Source organism: Pangasianodon hypophthalmus, chromosome 5, assembly GCF_027358585.1.
Source record: "Pangasianodon hypophthalmus isolate fPanHyp1 chromosome 5, fPanHyp1.pri, whole genome shotgun sequence".
Classification (NCBI taxonomy): domain Eukaryota; kingdom Metazoa; phylum Chordata; class Actinopteri; order Siluriformes; family Pangasiidae; genus Pangasianodon; species Pangasianodon hypophthalmus.
The window spans coordinates 12,072,907-12,086,810 of NC_069714.1; the positions used below are offsets into that span (position 1 = coordinate 12,072,907).

At 39.3% G+C, this 13,904-nt stretch overlaps 1 protein-coding gene across 5 annotated transcripts in view; it reads right to left on the reverse strand.

The window, feature by feature from the left end:
* inpp4aa (inositol polyphosphate-4-phosphatase type I Aa) overlaps positions 1-13,904 on the reverse strand; it is a 39,625-nt gene that overhangs the window by 7,905 nt on the left and 17,816 nt on the right. For 2 of the 5 annotated variants that reach the window (XM_026911292.3, XM_053234272.1), the window contains exons 11-24: positions 13,601-13,705; positions 13,065-13,173; positions 12,633-12,650; positions 11,511-11,697; positions 10,507-10,725; positions 10,009-10,321; positions 8,968-9,000; positions 8,700-8,872; positions 7,528-7,651; positions 6,674-6,941; positions 6,396-6,493; positions 6,206-6,318; positions 5,896-6,050; positions 4,384-5,708 (exon numbers count right to left, since the gene is read on the reverse strand). In XM_026911292.3, coding sequence (XP_026767093.3) covers positions 5,576-5,708; positions 5,896-6,050; positions 6,206-6,318; positions 6,396-6,493; positions 6,674-6,941; positions 7,528-7,651; positions 8,700-8,872; positions 8,968-9,000; positions 10,009-10,321; positions 10,507-10,725; positions 11,511-11,697; positions 12,633-12,650; positions 13,065-13,173; positions 13,601-13,705 — 2,048 coding nt within the window. In that variant the 3' untranslated portion in view covers positions 4,384-5,575. Of the gene's footprint in view, positions 1-4,383; positions 5,709-5,895; positions 6,051-6,205; positions 6,319-6,395; positions 6,494-6,673; positions 6,942-7,527; positions 7,652-8,699; positions 8,873-8,967; positions 9,001-10,008; positions 10,322-10,506; positions 10,726-11,510; positions 11,698-12,632; positions 12,651-13,064; positions 13,174-13,600; positions 13,706-13,904 lie in introns of those variants that run through there. The other 3 variants (XM_053234275.1, XM_053234273.1, XM_053234274.1) reach the window with 3 other exon arrangements.

Genomic DNA, 13,904 nt, shown 5'->3' on the forward strand with positions numbered 1-13,904 from the left:
TTGAACTCTTTGTCATATCCTTCAACACCTTGAACTCTTTCTCATGTCCCTCAAACCATTCCTGAACGATTTTTGCAGGGTGGCAGGAAGCACTATCCTGCTGAAAGAGGCCACTGCTATAAATGACAAGCTGGCGCCGCACATGGCAGCCTCGGTTTGTTGTTCCTTGGTACTTGTACTATTTTTGTTTGTTTGTCCTGTCTTAAGCAACTTTTTTCCGATCAGCTTTACAAGAAACGAACTCCTGGACATCAGAAATAGCGCACCAAATAACTTTTTGCCGACGTTTGAGCATTCAGACGTTTTACTGGACATTTTAGTTGGACGAGCTGCGATCCTATACAAACGCTCCAGGCGACAAAAACGGGAAGCGACACAAACGAGGGAAGAGCGCTGGTGCGCTCGTGAAATTCCGACAGCGCGGTTTTAGGACTCCGCTGCCAAGCATTCATCTGGCGAATCTCCGTTCCCTAGCAAATAAATCAGACGAACTACAACTCCTCATCCGCACAAACAAGGACTTTTAAACTCTGCTGCGCTTTGCTTCACGGAAACCTGTCTGAACGGAGCCATCCCGTACAGCGCGCTTGATCTAACGGGCTTTCAGCTGTTCAGAGCGGATCGCGTCACCGAGTCGTCGGGGAAAACGAGAGGCAGTGGATTATGTTTTTATATCAGTGAAGGCTGGTGTACAGACGTGACAGTTTTAAAGAAGATGTGCTGCCCAGATTTGGAAGCTCTCTTTATTAACTGTAAGCCTTTTTATTCGCCGCGGGAGTTTTCTTCGTTTATTCTGGTGAGTGCGTACATTCCTCCCGACGCGCGTGTGAGCGCGGCGCCAGAACTGTTGGTCGATCAGATCACACACACAGAGCAGCGTTACCCGGACTCTTTCATTATCATTCTCGGTGATTTTAATAAAGCTAATCTAACCCGCGAACTGCCTAAATACAGACAGCACATCACATGCCCCACCAGGGACAGCAATATACTGGACCATTGCTACACTGTTTTAAAGAATGCATACCACTCTGTCCCCCTAGCAGCTCTGGGACTCTCTGATCACTGTTTGGTTCATCTTCTACCGGCCTACAAGCTGAAACGTAAATCTGCTAAGCCTGTAGTAAAAACTGTAAAGAGATGGACTGCTGAAGCAGAGCGGGATTTACAAGCCTGCTTCGACTGCACTGATTGGAGTGTTTTTGAGGCTGCAGCTACTGATCTGGATGAGCTCACTGACACTGAAGTCCTAAATCAGTTTCTGTGAGGACATGTGTGTTCCCACCAGGACTTATTTAACATTTAACAACGACAAACCTTGGTTCAGTGCAAAACTCAAACAGCTTTGCCAGGCCAAAGAGGACACCTACAGAAGTGGGGACAAAGCCTTGTACAAACAGGCCAAATACGCACTAAATAGGGAGATAAGAGTGGCAAAGCAAAACTACTCTGAAAAACTGAAAAAAACAGCTTTCAAGTAATGACTCTACATCAGTGTGGAAAGGCCTGAAAGCCATCACCAGCTACAAGACCCCATACCCCAGCACTGAGGCCAATCAACAACTGGCTGAAGACCTGAATGACTGAAGACTTCTAATGTAGGTTTGAAAAGCCTGGTCTGACACCCCACACCCGCTCTGACCGTCTCACAACACAGCCATCAACACCCACGCCGTTGCTCCCCCCTACTGTTTCTCAGGCTGTACTTAAGATCTGTGAAGATGATGTATGCAAAGTCTTCAGGAAACAGAAGATAAGGAAAGCCAAAGGCCCAGACGGTGTCTCTCCAGCCTGCCTCAAAGCCTCTGCTGTCCAGCTATCATCCATCTTCACATAGATCTTCAACAGATCACTGGAGCTGTGTGAAGTCCCCTCCTGCTTCAAATGCTCCACCATCATCCCTGTACCCAAGGAACCAAAAATCACAGGACTAAATGACTACAGACCTGTTGCTTTAATGTCTGTGGTCATGAAGTCATTTGAGAGGCTGGTGTTGGCCTACTTGAAGGACATTACTGGACCCTTGCTGGACCCCCTGCAGTTTGCTTAGTGAGCAAACAGGTCTGTGGATGATGCAGTCAATATGGGATTGCACTACATCCTCCAACATCTGGACAAACCAGGGACTTATGCAAGGATCCTGTTTGTGGACTTCAGCTCCGCTTTCAACATCATCATCCCAGATACCCTTCTGAATAAACTGACACAGCTCTCTGTACCCACCTCCAGCTTCCTGACAGACAGGCAGCAGCTAGTGAGGCTGGGAAAATTCACATCCAACACCCGCACCATTAGCACTGGAGCTCCTCAGGGCTGCGTTCTCTCCCCACTGCTTTTCTCCCTATACACAAATGACTGCACCTCTAAAGACCCCTCTGTCAAACTCCTGAAGTTTGCAGATGACACTACAGTCATCGGTCTCATGGCTGTCTGGTGCAATCACAACAACCTGGAGCTGAACACGCTCAAAACCGTGGAGATGATAGTGGACTTCAGGAGAAACCCCCCTGCTCTCCCCCTTCTCACCATCATGGACAGCACTGTGGCTGCAGTGAAGTCATTCAAGTTCCTGGGCACCACCATCTCTCAGGACCTGAAGTGGGACGTTCACATTGACTCCATTGTGAAAAAGGCCCAGCAGAGGTTGTTCTTCCTTCATCAACTGAAAAAGTTCAACCTACCACAGGCACAGATGACACAGTTTTACTCAGCTTTCTTTGCCTTCAAAAAGTCTTGAGTTGCTTTCGCAGTATGTTTAGGGTCATTATCCACCTGCACTGTGAAGCGGTGTTCTATCAGTTTTGTAGCATTTGGCTGAATGTGAGCAGAGAGTATAGCCCTCTACTCCTCAGAATTTATCTTGCTACTTCTGTCAGCAGTCACATCATCAATAAACACCAGTGAGCCAGTTCCACTGGCAGCCATACATGCTCATGCCATAACACTGCCTCCACCATATTTGACACATGATGTGATCTTGGTTTCATCAGTCCAAAGAATCTTATTCCAAAACATGGGAGGCTTTTTTAGATGTTTTCTGGCAAAGTCTAATCTGGCTTTCCTGTTCTTGAATGTTACCAGTGGTTTGCACCATGTTGTAAACCCTCTGTATTTACATTCATGAAGGCGTCTCTTGATTGTAGATTTTGACAATGATACGCCTACCTTTACCAGAGTATTCTTGACTTCTGTTGATGTTGTGAAGGGGTTTTTCTTCACCAAGGAAAGGATTCTGCGATCATCCACTTTAGTTGTCTTCCATGGTCTTCCAGGCCTTTCGATGTTGTTGAGCTCACCAGTGCTTTCTTTCTTTTTAAGAATGTACCCAACTGTTGATTTGGCCACACCTAAGTTTTTTGCTATCTCTCTTATAGATTTATGTTGTTTTTTCAGCCTAATGATGGCCTCCTTCACTTGCATTGAGATCTCCTTGGACTTCATATTGGTAGCTCCATTCGAACAGCTGCCAAATGCCAACTCAATACCTGATATCAACTCCAGACCTTTTATCTGCTTCATTTGTCTTGAAGTAACGAGGGAATGGACAGCACATGGTCAATTAACTTCTTGTCAGTCAATTGTCCAAATACCTTTAAGCCCCTGAAAATGGAAGTACTTTGCTTAAAATGGCTGCAATTCCTAAATGGTAAATGCCATATTTTTGTGGAACCTCTTAAAATAAAGCTGAAAGTCTACACTTCGATCACATCTTGATTGTTTTATTTCAAATCCGTTGTGGATTATATATATATATATATATATATGTATATTCCTTAAATATATATATTCCTTAAAAGACATTTTCTGCATATTCTGCAGTGTTTCTGCAAAGTGTGTGCTGCTAAAGTAACAATAGAAATACAGCTTCACCTCATGCACAAAATTACCTTACATAGGCTTCTAACCACTTTTAGAAACTTCAGTATACTGCATATGTATAATTAAGGATGATGATGATAATATTTACAGTATATTGTAATTCTTATTGAATTACTATAGTTCTTCTCTGTAAGACTTACAAATAAAACATTCATCAGTACAAATCTGTATAATTAAAAAAAAAATACTTTGCATTGTCTAAAGACGCCAGTCCATATTAGGGCACGTATATACTCACACTGAATGAATGAATAAATGAGTTTTACGTTTCTATGTAATTATAATTATTCATTAGAAAACTTGCCTAAAAATATTGGAGTCTTTCTTCCTTGAGATGTCAGGTCATAAGTCTACCACTGCTATCATACTTCATTTACTTTCACTCATTTTTGAATCAACCTAACCAAAAACCACAGTTACATGCTTGATCTCCAATAATAGTGAACAGGTTTTTACTGAGCAAGTCTGTCTGTTTGTAAGTCATAAAAATAACACTCAGCAAAATGTGTGTAACTCTTGTTTTAATAGCTGCATGTTTAGATGAAAGGTTCTGCATTATGTACAGCTAATCCAGTGTTTGTGTGGACATTAATAATAAAACAAAATGAGTTTAGTTATTGGGATATTCTTATACTGCTAGCATAGCCATCAAATAAAAACATAAACAATGAGTCACATTATGTCTTTACATAATAAGTTCATCATACTGATTTTTTTGTGTCAGGCTTAGCTTTTTCCGTGCTATAAGCATAACAAAGGATTTAAGATGCATATTAAAGTGTCTATAGAGCTTCTTTTTTAACATGGAAAATTAGGGTTTTATACTGGAAAAAAAAAACAATATTTTAATTTACTCCTAACTCATGAGAATAAATTATAATGATTATAATGACTGATATCAACACAAACCAAAAGAGGTTTACATAACACATGTACAAACATTTAACAACCAACAACTGATTGAATAGCGTCTTAATTATCTTACACAACATTGTTAAAATGATAATATCTAATATCTTAATATCTATTCACAACATTCCACTGTATTAACTGTACAAACATTACCTGTGCTTAGCAACAGCATGAGAAAGGCCCTTTCCCTGAAAATCTACAACCCGTAAAATGCATACTGTTGCTGTCAATAAGCTAAAGGGTTGATTTAAAGCATTATATGTATAGCCTTGTGATAGCATATGACTTGATAAGACTTACTCTGTCACATCACTGACGCTACAGTTCAGCTACAGTATAATGTGCACGTTTAATGAATGGAAAAAGAACAATGCTCATTTATGTATCCATTGAATCTGGGTATGTGAAACTGAGGTCCTGTAGAGACCAAACACAAACTAAAGGAACTGTGCAATTTGCACTTGTAGTTCCTTAACAAATTAGCTTAGTGCAGTTGCTGAGTGTTTTTGTTGCTGGATGAATGGAGTCCTACTCTCCCAATCAAACTCTTCCAATAAGTATTCCTCATGGTCACCTTGATATAGTACCCAAAGTTCAGAAGAGAGCAGTGACTCATGCAATCTTGTGAACTACAACCTTTTTTGGCTATTTACAGTGAGTGTTTATTTGACTGAATTCATGGCAGCATTTGCTTCAGATCAGTGGAAACAAACTAAAGGTGATAATGGGGGAGAGCAGCCTGGTGAAAAACAGTAGGAGTTGGGGACATAGATGAGTGTCCCAATCAAGTCTCCACTTTACCATAAGTACCCTCTGGAGGTCTATACTGTTTGGGGAAGGCCTTCAGTTGAAGTGAATTGAAGGCATACTTCCTGCTGCCCACATTCTTCATGGTGTTCTCTCTCCTACAGCCCTCACTATGAGAAAGCAAAATACACAGATCACCTGGTCAAAAACAAAGATAACTGAAAGATTAAGAGGCTCGTAAAAGTATGTTATGTAAAAGTGAGTGACACTGACCAGACCACCCAAGTGAAATATTAACAGCTTGTTCAAGGGAACTTTGTACAGTGAACTTATTAAGAGTGAGGGAGTGATCTTCACCTGCGCATACAGTCCAGCGCCTGGCTTAAGACCTGTGGGGCCATGCAGTGCTCCTGCTGCAGGATCAGACACTGCTCCAGAGTTACAGACATAGCTGTGCGGTCCTTTGCACTCTTACAGCTGGTTACCCTCACACCATTGAGACGCCGGCACACCTGCCAAAACAAAAGGGGAGCAGACAATAGGAAAGATTGTTGTCATTGAATTTATTATTAATTGCAGGATCTTTGTTTACTAAGTCTGAGAAGGATGGAAGGGTTAAGGTACAAACTGAAGCAAAACCACAAGCTGTCACTGTAAATTATTATACCTCTGCTGCCTGCCAAAGGATGTCCACATTCTTACTCTTCCTGGAGTTCACATTCTGAGTGAGGAATTTCAGTAGCTCTGGTATACAGTACTGACTATTAGAACGAGGCAGACCTGGGGGAGCAGAGAATGGGTGAAAGAACTACAAAACCAGGATCAGGATCCTAGATTTCAATTGGTTTAGGACTCACAGTCTTCAGGCAGCACTTCCTTGAACTGATCATAGTAGGAGTTGAGTCTGGCCAGACTTTCTGTATTGACTACTTCCTGTAGTGAGGTGTCTCCAAACCTTTGTGAAAAAGTACAACACCACAACTGTCAGCAAGGGCTGGACAACTCCAGTCCAGCACACATTTGAGTGATTTTCCTACTTAAGGATTCCTCATTTAACTCCTGATTTAACTGATTTAATTATAAGGTTTAATAGATGCATGTATCAATAAATCAGATAATATACAGAAAAGCGTACTTCTCTGCGAGTGTCTGTTGTTCATTAATTCCTATGTTGAACAGGACTGGCTGAACACGTAGTAGCATCCCGTTTTGGATTTCCCGTGGCAAAACATCAAACATAGCCCCAGGCAGTGGTACTCTCACATTAAACCCGTCTCTGTTCCCCGTGATAACAGGCAGCATGTCAGGGCTGAAGCTGGAGGTTGCCTGAGTAACCTTAAAGGTGACGTTTCTAAGGTCCATGATGCCTATGCTCATGTCCTCCAGCATGGCCAGCTCCTCCCCTTTAACATAATAACATACAGCGGGGTCCGACAGTCTGAGACCACATTGAAAATCTTTTTTTTTTTCCATTTAAAATTGGAAATAAACAGAAGACTAAAATTTTTTAAATATTTAAAACAACAAAAAAAAATAAATGTTCAATATCTTGAATAATTAATATTCAAGATTTTGCACTATTTCTATGCCCTCTTTAAACGTAAGTAAATGTGTAATATTGACCATGTTAACTGCTTTGTACAAAAGGTCAGATTTTCCTCATGCGTAATCTCTTCTATTGAAGTATGTGTTCAGATGACACTGCAGTGGCTTTGATCTAAAATGGGTCATAAAGTTTTGCACAAACTTGTAGAGTCCATGCCAGCTCGAGTGCATGCTGTCATTAAACCAAAAATGAGACATACCAAATACTAAGTAACTTTGAAATTCATGTAAATATTTAAAAGATTCTGCTTGTCACTCAAGTTGTCAGTAATATAATCCGTAATGAAAACTGTATTAAATTAGAAAAGAATGCAAAATAGAAGCAATTTCACTAGAGGTCTCAGAAGTTTTTATCATACCAAGTAAATACACACACACACGTACCATAAGTGCTAAGTAGACCCTCAACCTGGACCAGTAAGCCGATAGTATGGAGTTGTCTTAGGAAGCCGTGATCACACAAACAAGTCCTCAGCTTTGCTATGAAACCACAGATCACAGCCGCCAACTGTCGAGAGAGCCACATTCATACATTAAGTAACTAAAAAAAAATATATATATACACATACATACAGTTTTAATTATCTTATTCTCTTATTCAAAGATTTGATTAAAAAAAAATAAACAAACAAAAAAAAAAACCCAAACAAATGTTGTCTTCTTCTGGTCTTCAACTTAGTCCGAATCCATGTTTATTTGATAACTGTGGGTAATGACACACTACGCAGATTCAGAGAAGTTATATTTCTGAATGTGCTTAACATATACACATACTATAATTAATGCTGAAATGTGCAGAAAGCATTTTTTTAGAAGAAAAACCCTTGAATTTTCAAGACACTATTTTTTTTCAAAATGTAATAAAAAAGATAACAGACAATAATGTTTCTTAATATAAAATAAACAGTTGACAGTGACAAAAATTCTAACATTCATATGCTCCTAAAAGCTTGACTATCTATACGTCCAATGAGTATATGAATCATTAAAATGTCAATGTAACGGACTTTAACAAAGACAAGGAAGGTTCTGACATATTTACATTAGTCCGTGTACATCACTACATACCAATGGAAAATAAAAATAAAACTTCTTAGATTAAAATAGATGTTAATAAACATGTAGGGCTAGTGTTGGCAAACTTATTTAACTGTAAAATCATTTTTGAAATAAAAAAAAAACAACAACAGTATTTGTTTCTATATTTTTGGCCTGTATTTTATGTGTATGGAATGTGTACATATTCCTTAAATGGCTATTAATAATATTAGTAAAACAAGCCCATAATGGAAGGTTAAGCTAAATGAAAAGCAACAAACCACAGAAGGAAAGTGAACAGCTGCTGTATTTGGATGTTTAGACGGATGATAAACTATTCAGCAAACATACTGTTTGTGTTAATTTCTATATGAGAATCTATACTGAGTCTGTCGCTGTAGCTTTGTAACAGAGGACCAGTGATGTGTTTCGGCAATAGAGCAGACACAGCAGTTTCCTGTTTTTCTCATTAGTGCAAATGTGAATGCAGTTATCCATGTGTGTGTGAATACTCTCACCGTTTGACAGAAGACCACGTCTCTGCGATACTGTAACGCCAGGCTCATAGCGATAGTGGGAGCGCAGTCCTGCATCAGCACAAACACCATAGACTTCTTTGCCATGTCACTCATCATGGCTACACACTCATTCAGTGTGGTCAGTAGAGGATACAGGGCATCACTCCATTCACCTGCAGTATCAAAAAGATAATAGTGCTGATGTACTGCAATGATACAGTAGAAAAAAAACTATTCCAAACAAGCAAAATCCCCACACATGGCTTACCTGGAGAGCAGCCATCAACACTGGGGCTTCCATCTGCAGGAGGATAGAATATGTGTTTTATTTTGAAAAGCTTTACTTACACTTATACACCTATACACATACATTTACACTTATATACTTTATGTGAATGGTGTGACTTTTTAAATAGATATTCTATAAGTAAATCCAAAGAAATGTGGAAAAATATTTCAACATTCCTAACATATGCAATCAGGGGTGGCTTGTATAAAAGGTATAAATGTTTCAAAGATAAAAATTTCATTTTTGGCATCCACAACAAATGTCTTAAAGTGGATTATTTTGGACTTTAGAGGAAGCATGTGCAACAGCACCCACCAATGGTTGTAAGAATAATATACAGAATGGTATGAAAGAAAGAGGCTGGGATGGTATATTTCTAGCCTGGAGTGTAGATTTATGCAGTCTCTCAGTGACAGTTGCATCAGGTGATTACACAGACCGAAACAACCCCTAGACTGGATCTCCATTTGGGCAGATATTTTTATTCCTTTTGCCCGACATGTGAAACACAGTCACATGAAGAAAGTGGATTATTTACTCTATCACTGTTTTTTCCCCAAAATGCCTTTGGAAGAGAAACTAAAAGTAGATAGATAAAGCACACATTTTCCAATCAAAGTACAAATTATACTAAAAGATAGATGACAGAACTGTAAGTTTAGTGTTTTTTTTGGTTTTGAAGGGTTACACTTCTCTGTTTGCCATGTTTGGTATTTAGAGGAAACATGACAAGAACCCAGTAGGGGATTAAGGACATGAAACACTTTAAACAGGTGTGTGTAATATTTTGCCCCACATCATTCTTATTATGCAATCAATGAGACCTCATGATATAATCCACTGCTCAACCCTATTCATTTCATTGTTTCGTTATATGGCAGGGCTAAAATCTAATATCACAGCCAGCCGCTCACTGCATGTAATACTAGAAATTATGACAGACATAAAAAGGGATGTAAAACTGAAAGCATTAGAAAGAACAGTGCTAGTTTTAGAACACTATATAGAGCCTGGACGTACAGGTGGATCTGTGAGAACTGGTTACACATGCAGAAGTCAGAGAAGATGATGAAGAGGATGATAATGATGAACAGGAATCAGGAAGAGAATGTGATGAGGACAAGGGGATGCACAGGGAGGATGATGAGGATGGGAAGTTGGGGTTGATCCAGAAGGCATTGCCATGGATACCTCTCTTGCTAGTGTTGTGCTGCTGGTCAGAGAGGAAGACATCCTCACTACTGTCGCTCTGCATCCTCTCCCTCATTAACAGCCTGTTCACACAGTGGATTACACACTCCATACTTTTGTCCACATTCAACCACACCTTCTCCTGCAGCAGAGAGAGAGATAATTAGATAGACAAAGATAGATATATAGATAGATAGAGATAGAGAGAGAGACAGAGGGATAACTATCTGAATAAGAGAGTCTGTATTGGGATGAATGGTATCATACTGCACATCTGAATCATCCTTTTATCTTATCAACATTTTTGTGCCAGTTGAGGTCCCTTACCCACTCCTCCTCATGCCAGTCCACATTCATGGAGGCTCTGTTCCCTTTGCCACTCCACTTGGCTTGTGAAGAGCTTTGGTCATTGCGCAGAACTACACGTTCAGTGTCCGGCCCAGAAGGAGAGGTTTTAGAGGCGACAAACTCTGGTCGTGCTGCAGCCAGAGCCTGGATGGCTGTGGCCAGCAGCTTGTTGTCACAAACTGTCACAAGCTGCCTTGTCTAAGGAAAGAAACAAGAGCTTACAATTTAATCTGTGAACACCTTTTTTAAAGAAAAGTGAGTGCTACTGAAGAATGTGTAACGTGGATACGAAAAGTAATGACTATTTCACAATACCCAAAACACACTGAAAGAAAGGAGAATTAGAAACACATGATGTGTTTATGACAGATTTGAAAAGTAGTATGAGGTGACGAATGTAAGATGTGAAAGGGCTAAGTAGGCACAACTTACCCATGCTGTTATCCGTTTCATTTTCCAATTCTGTTTAGCTTACATTTGTATAGGTATATTACCAATATATATGTACAGGTATATTAGGTATATTATTAATTGTTAACACTTCGGTTTGGAATAACACTAATTTGGAATAAGCCCTTTGCCTACTCTTTGTGCATTCTTGTATATTTGTTTGCATTACCATGCGGGGGTGTTCCTTGTTTCATCTTTGTTCCTTGTGTTTTGCTCTCTCTGGTATACCCTGGCATATCTCTCTGTTTTTTTATGATTTACACTTTGTTTTTGCCATCCTGTGTTTGGCCATGCTTGGTATACTATGATTACTGAAAAGACGCAACATAAACATGCATTTGAGTATGCACATGTGTCCTGCATGTCACCCAAGTTTCAATAAAAGAGAAAAGGTAAACAACATTTAAAAGAAAAGTGAAAGACATAATGAATGACATAATGCTAGATAACCAGAGAAATGGTCCTGCATCAGGTGAAGCCCCATTAGGCAATGGAAAGAGGAATATAGAGCTTTGATTAGCAGGGAGACTGACCTTCTCTGTGAGGATGCCGAGGGTTCTCTCTAATGCGTTAGCGGAGCGCTCTTTGGCAGCCCGGGACAATCGCTCTGTGTAGTAGCTGACTTGCGTCTTCAAGGTGTTAATGTGGGAAATGATCTCTTTTGCTCTTACCACATCCTGTGGCTGGTACACTCCTGAATGTGGACGGGACTCTCCAGCACTGTGGAGAGAGGGAACAAAATAGAGAAGAGTTGGGAGAGTTAGTCCAGTTGAGCTTGTATATAAGCTCTCTCTCCCTGTTTCTGCTTACTATTCCTATCCAGATCTAGTTCACTGATGTATGAGTGAGACACAGAGAAACATGAACACACCTATACAATTAGTAAATATGTATAGTTTATATATACACATTATATGGCCAAGTTTGTGGACAACTGACCATGACACCCATATGTGGTCCTTCCCCAAACTATTGACACAAAGTTGGAAGCATGCAATTGTATATAATGTCTTTGTATGTTGTGCCATTACAATTTCCCTTCACTGGAACTAAGAGGCCCAAACCTGTTCCAGCATGACAATGCTCCTGTGTGCAAAGTGAGGTCCATGAAGACATGGTTTGCTAAGATTGGTGTGGAAAAACGAGTAGCCTGCATAGAGGCCTGACCTCAACTCTACTGAACACCTTTGGGATGAACTGGAACACCGACACACCCAACATCAGCGGCTAACCTCACTAATGCTCTTGTGGCTAAATGGGCAAATCTAGTGGACAATTTTCCCAGATGAGTGGAGGTTATTATTATAACAGCAAAGGGGGACTAAATCTTGAATGGGATGTTCATAAAAGACATGTGGTCAGGTGTGATGGTCAGGTATCCACAAACTGTTGGCCAGATAGATAGATAGATAGATAGATAGATAGATAGATAGATAGAATACTGTACACACTGTTGGCAGGTCACAAGTGAGTGCAACACGCATAAGCATTCCATGGTGGTAAAAAAAACAAAACAAATAAACACATTTCTTGTACACACTGAATATTTGCTAGTTGACTCAATTTATGAGAATAAAATTAAAGTGGCTAAACACTGAGCAAACATACAACATGATGGAGCTAATGATAAAAACTTCTGCATCACCATAACTCACCCTTCATCCTCATATGCACTGATTAGAAAACAAAAATAAAAGTATAAAAATCATTACTACTGAAAATATTTGCATAAATAAATAAACAATAAATAAATAAATAAATAAATACCTAATTAAAAGAAAGAAGCAGCAATAAGAAGCAAAAATTTCCAAGGAAAGCAATGATGACCCTGAAGCATCCAGACACTCATTATAAGTTACGTAATCCCATTTCATTGCCTCTGTGTAAGTATTATCTAATCATAACATGAAATCTTCTACAAAAAGTTCCACAGTTTATAGCTAGTCTAAATTATTAGCTAATAGTGTAATGAAAAGTCTTTTCAGTCTTTTAATTCGTAGACGAAACCTTACCAATTTTTGTGATTATAGTGTGAAAAAGGAAAATGTATTTAAGAGGTTATCATTAGGATCAGGTTTAGATCTTACTGTTTCTTGGACTCCTCAAACTTCTGAATTAGTTTCCTCAAACCACTGCCCTTAAAACCTTGATGATGTGCTGCAGGGGCTCCAGTAGTGACCACATCATAGGTTCGATCTATAGGGAGATATGTTACTTCAGCTCAAGCTTGTATTCATTAAAACTGGAACTTAGATAGCTACTTTGTTACTGATTTTAATTATCCATATCCATTATCCAAACAAAATATTGCTTATGTAGTCAGTCAGACATGCTGGTATCGAGTGAAGCTGTCTGAAAAGCTAACATTGTTAACAAAATAAATGCTTGTTATATAAAAGCAGTCAGAAAGATAATATCATCAGGCGAAATAATGATTTCACTGCCTTGATCAGTCTAAAATGCTTAGAGACTCATTAAGTCACCTTCAGAGAAAACATGAACTACTCATACTAATACTAAAATATTAATCACTATATGTTTTAACATATGGCTTCCAGATGAGAATGCTTTCATAGTTCCATGCTGAATATATCAGAAGCTGACTATATCTCATCATATGTACCATAGCCTGACTCGCCCTGTACCCTCATCCTTTGAATGTGGAGATTGGTTGGCACAAACTCCAACCTCTTCTCTGCTTTCAAAGTGCTGGATTTAAAAGAGGGACCTGATGAGAAGAGATAAGTCACAGATAAAAAGAATATGATATAAAGGCAAGTAATATTAAAGCTGGTAAAATGACAGTTCTTTATTGTCATCATTTAATATCACTAGGTACTTTGATGTATTGTGAATCTGACGTGCGCAGGTTTAGCAACATAATATCTATGTAGCAGTAAACACTATAGTATGTTTAAGCTAATATT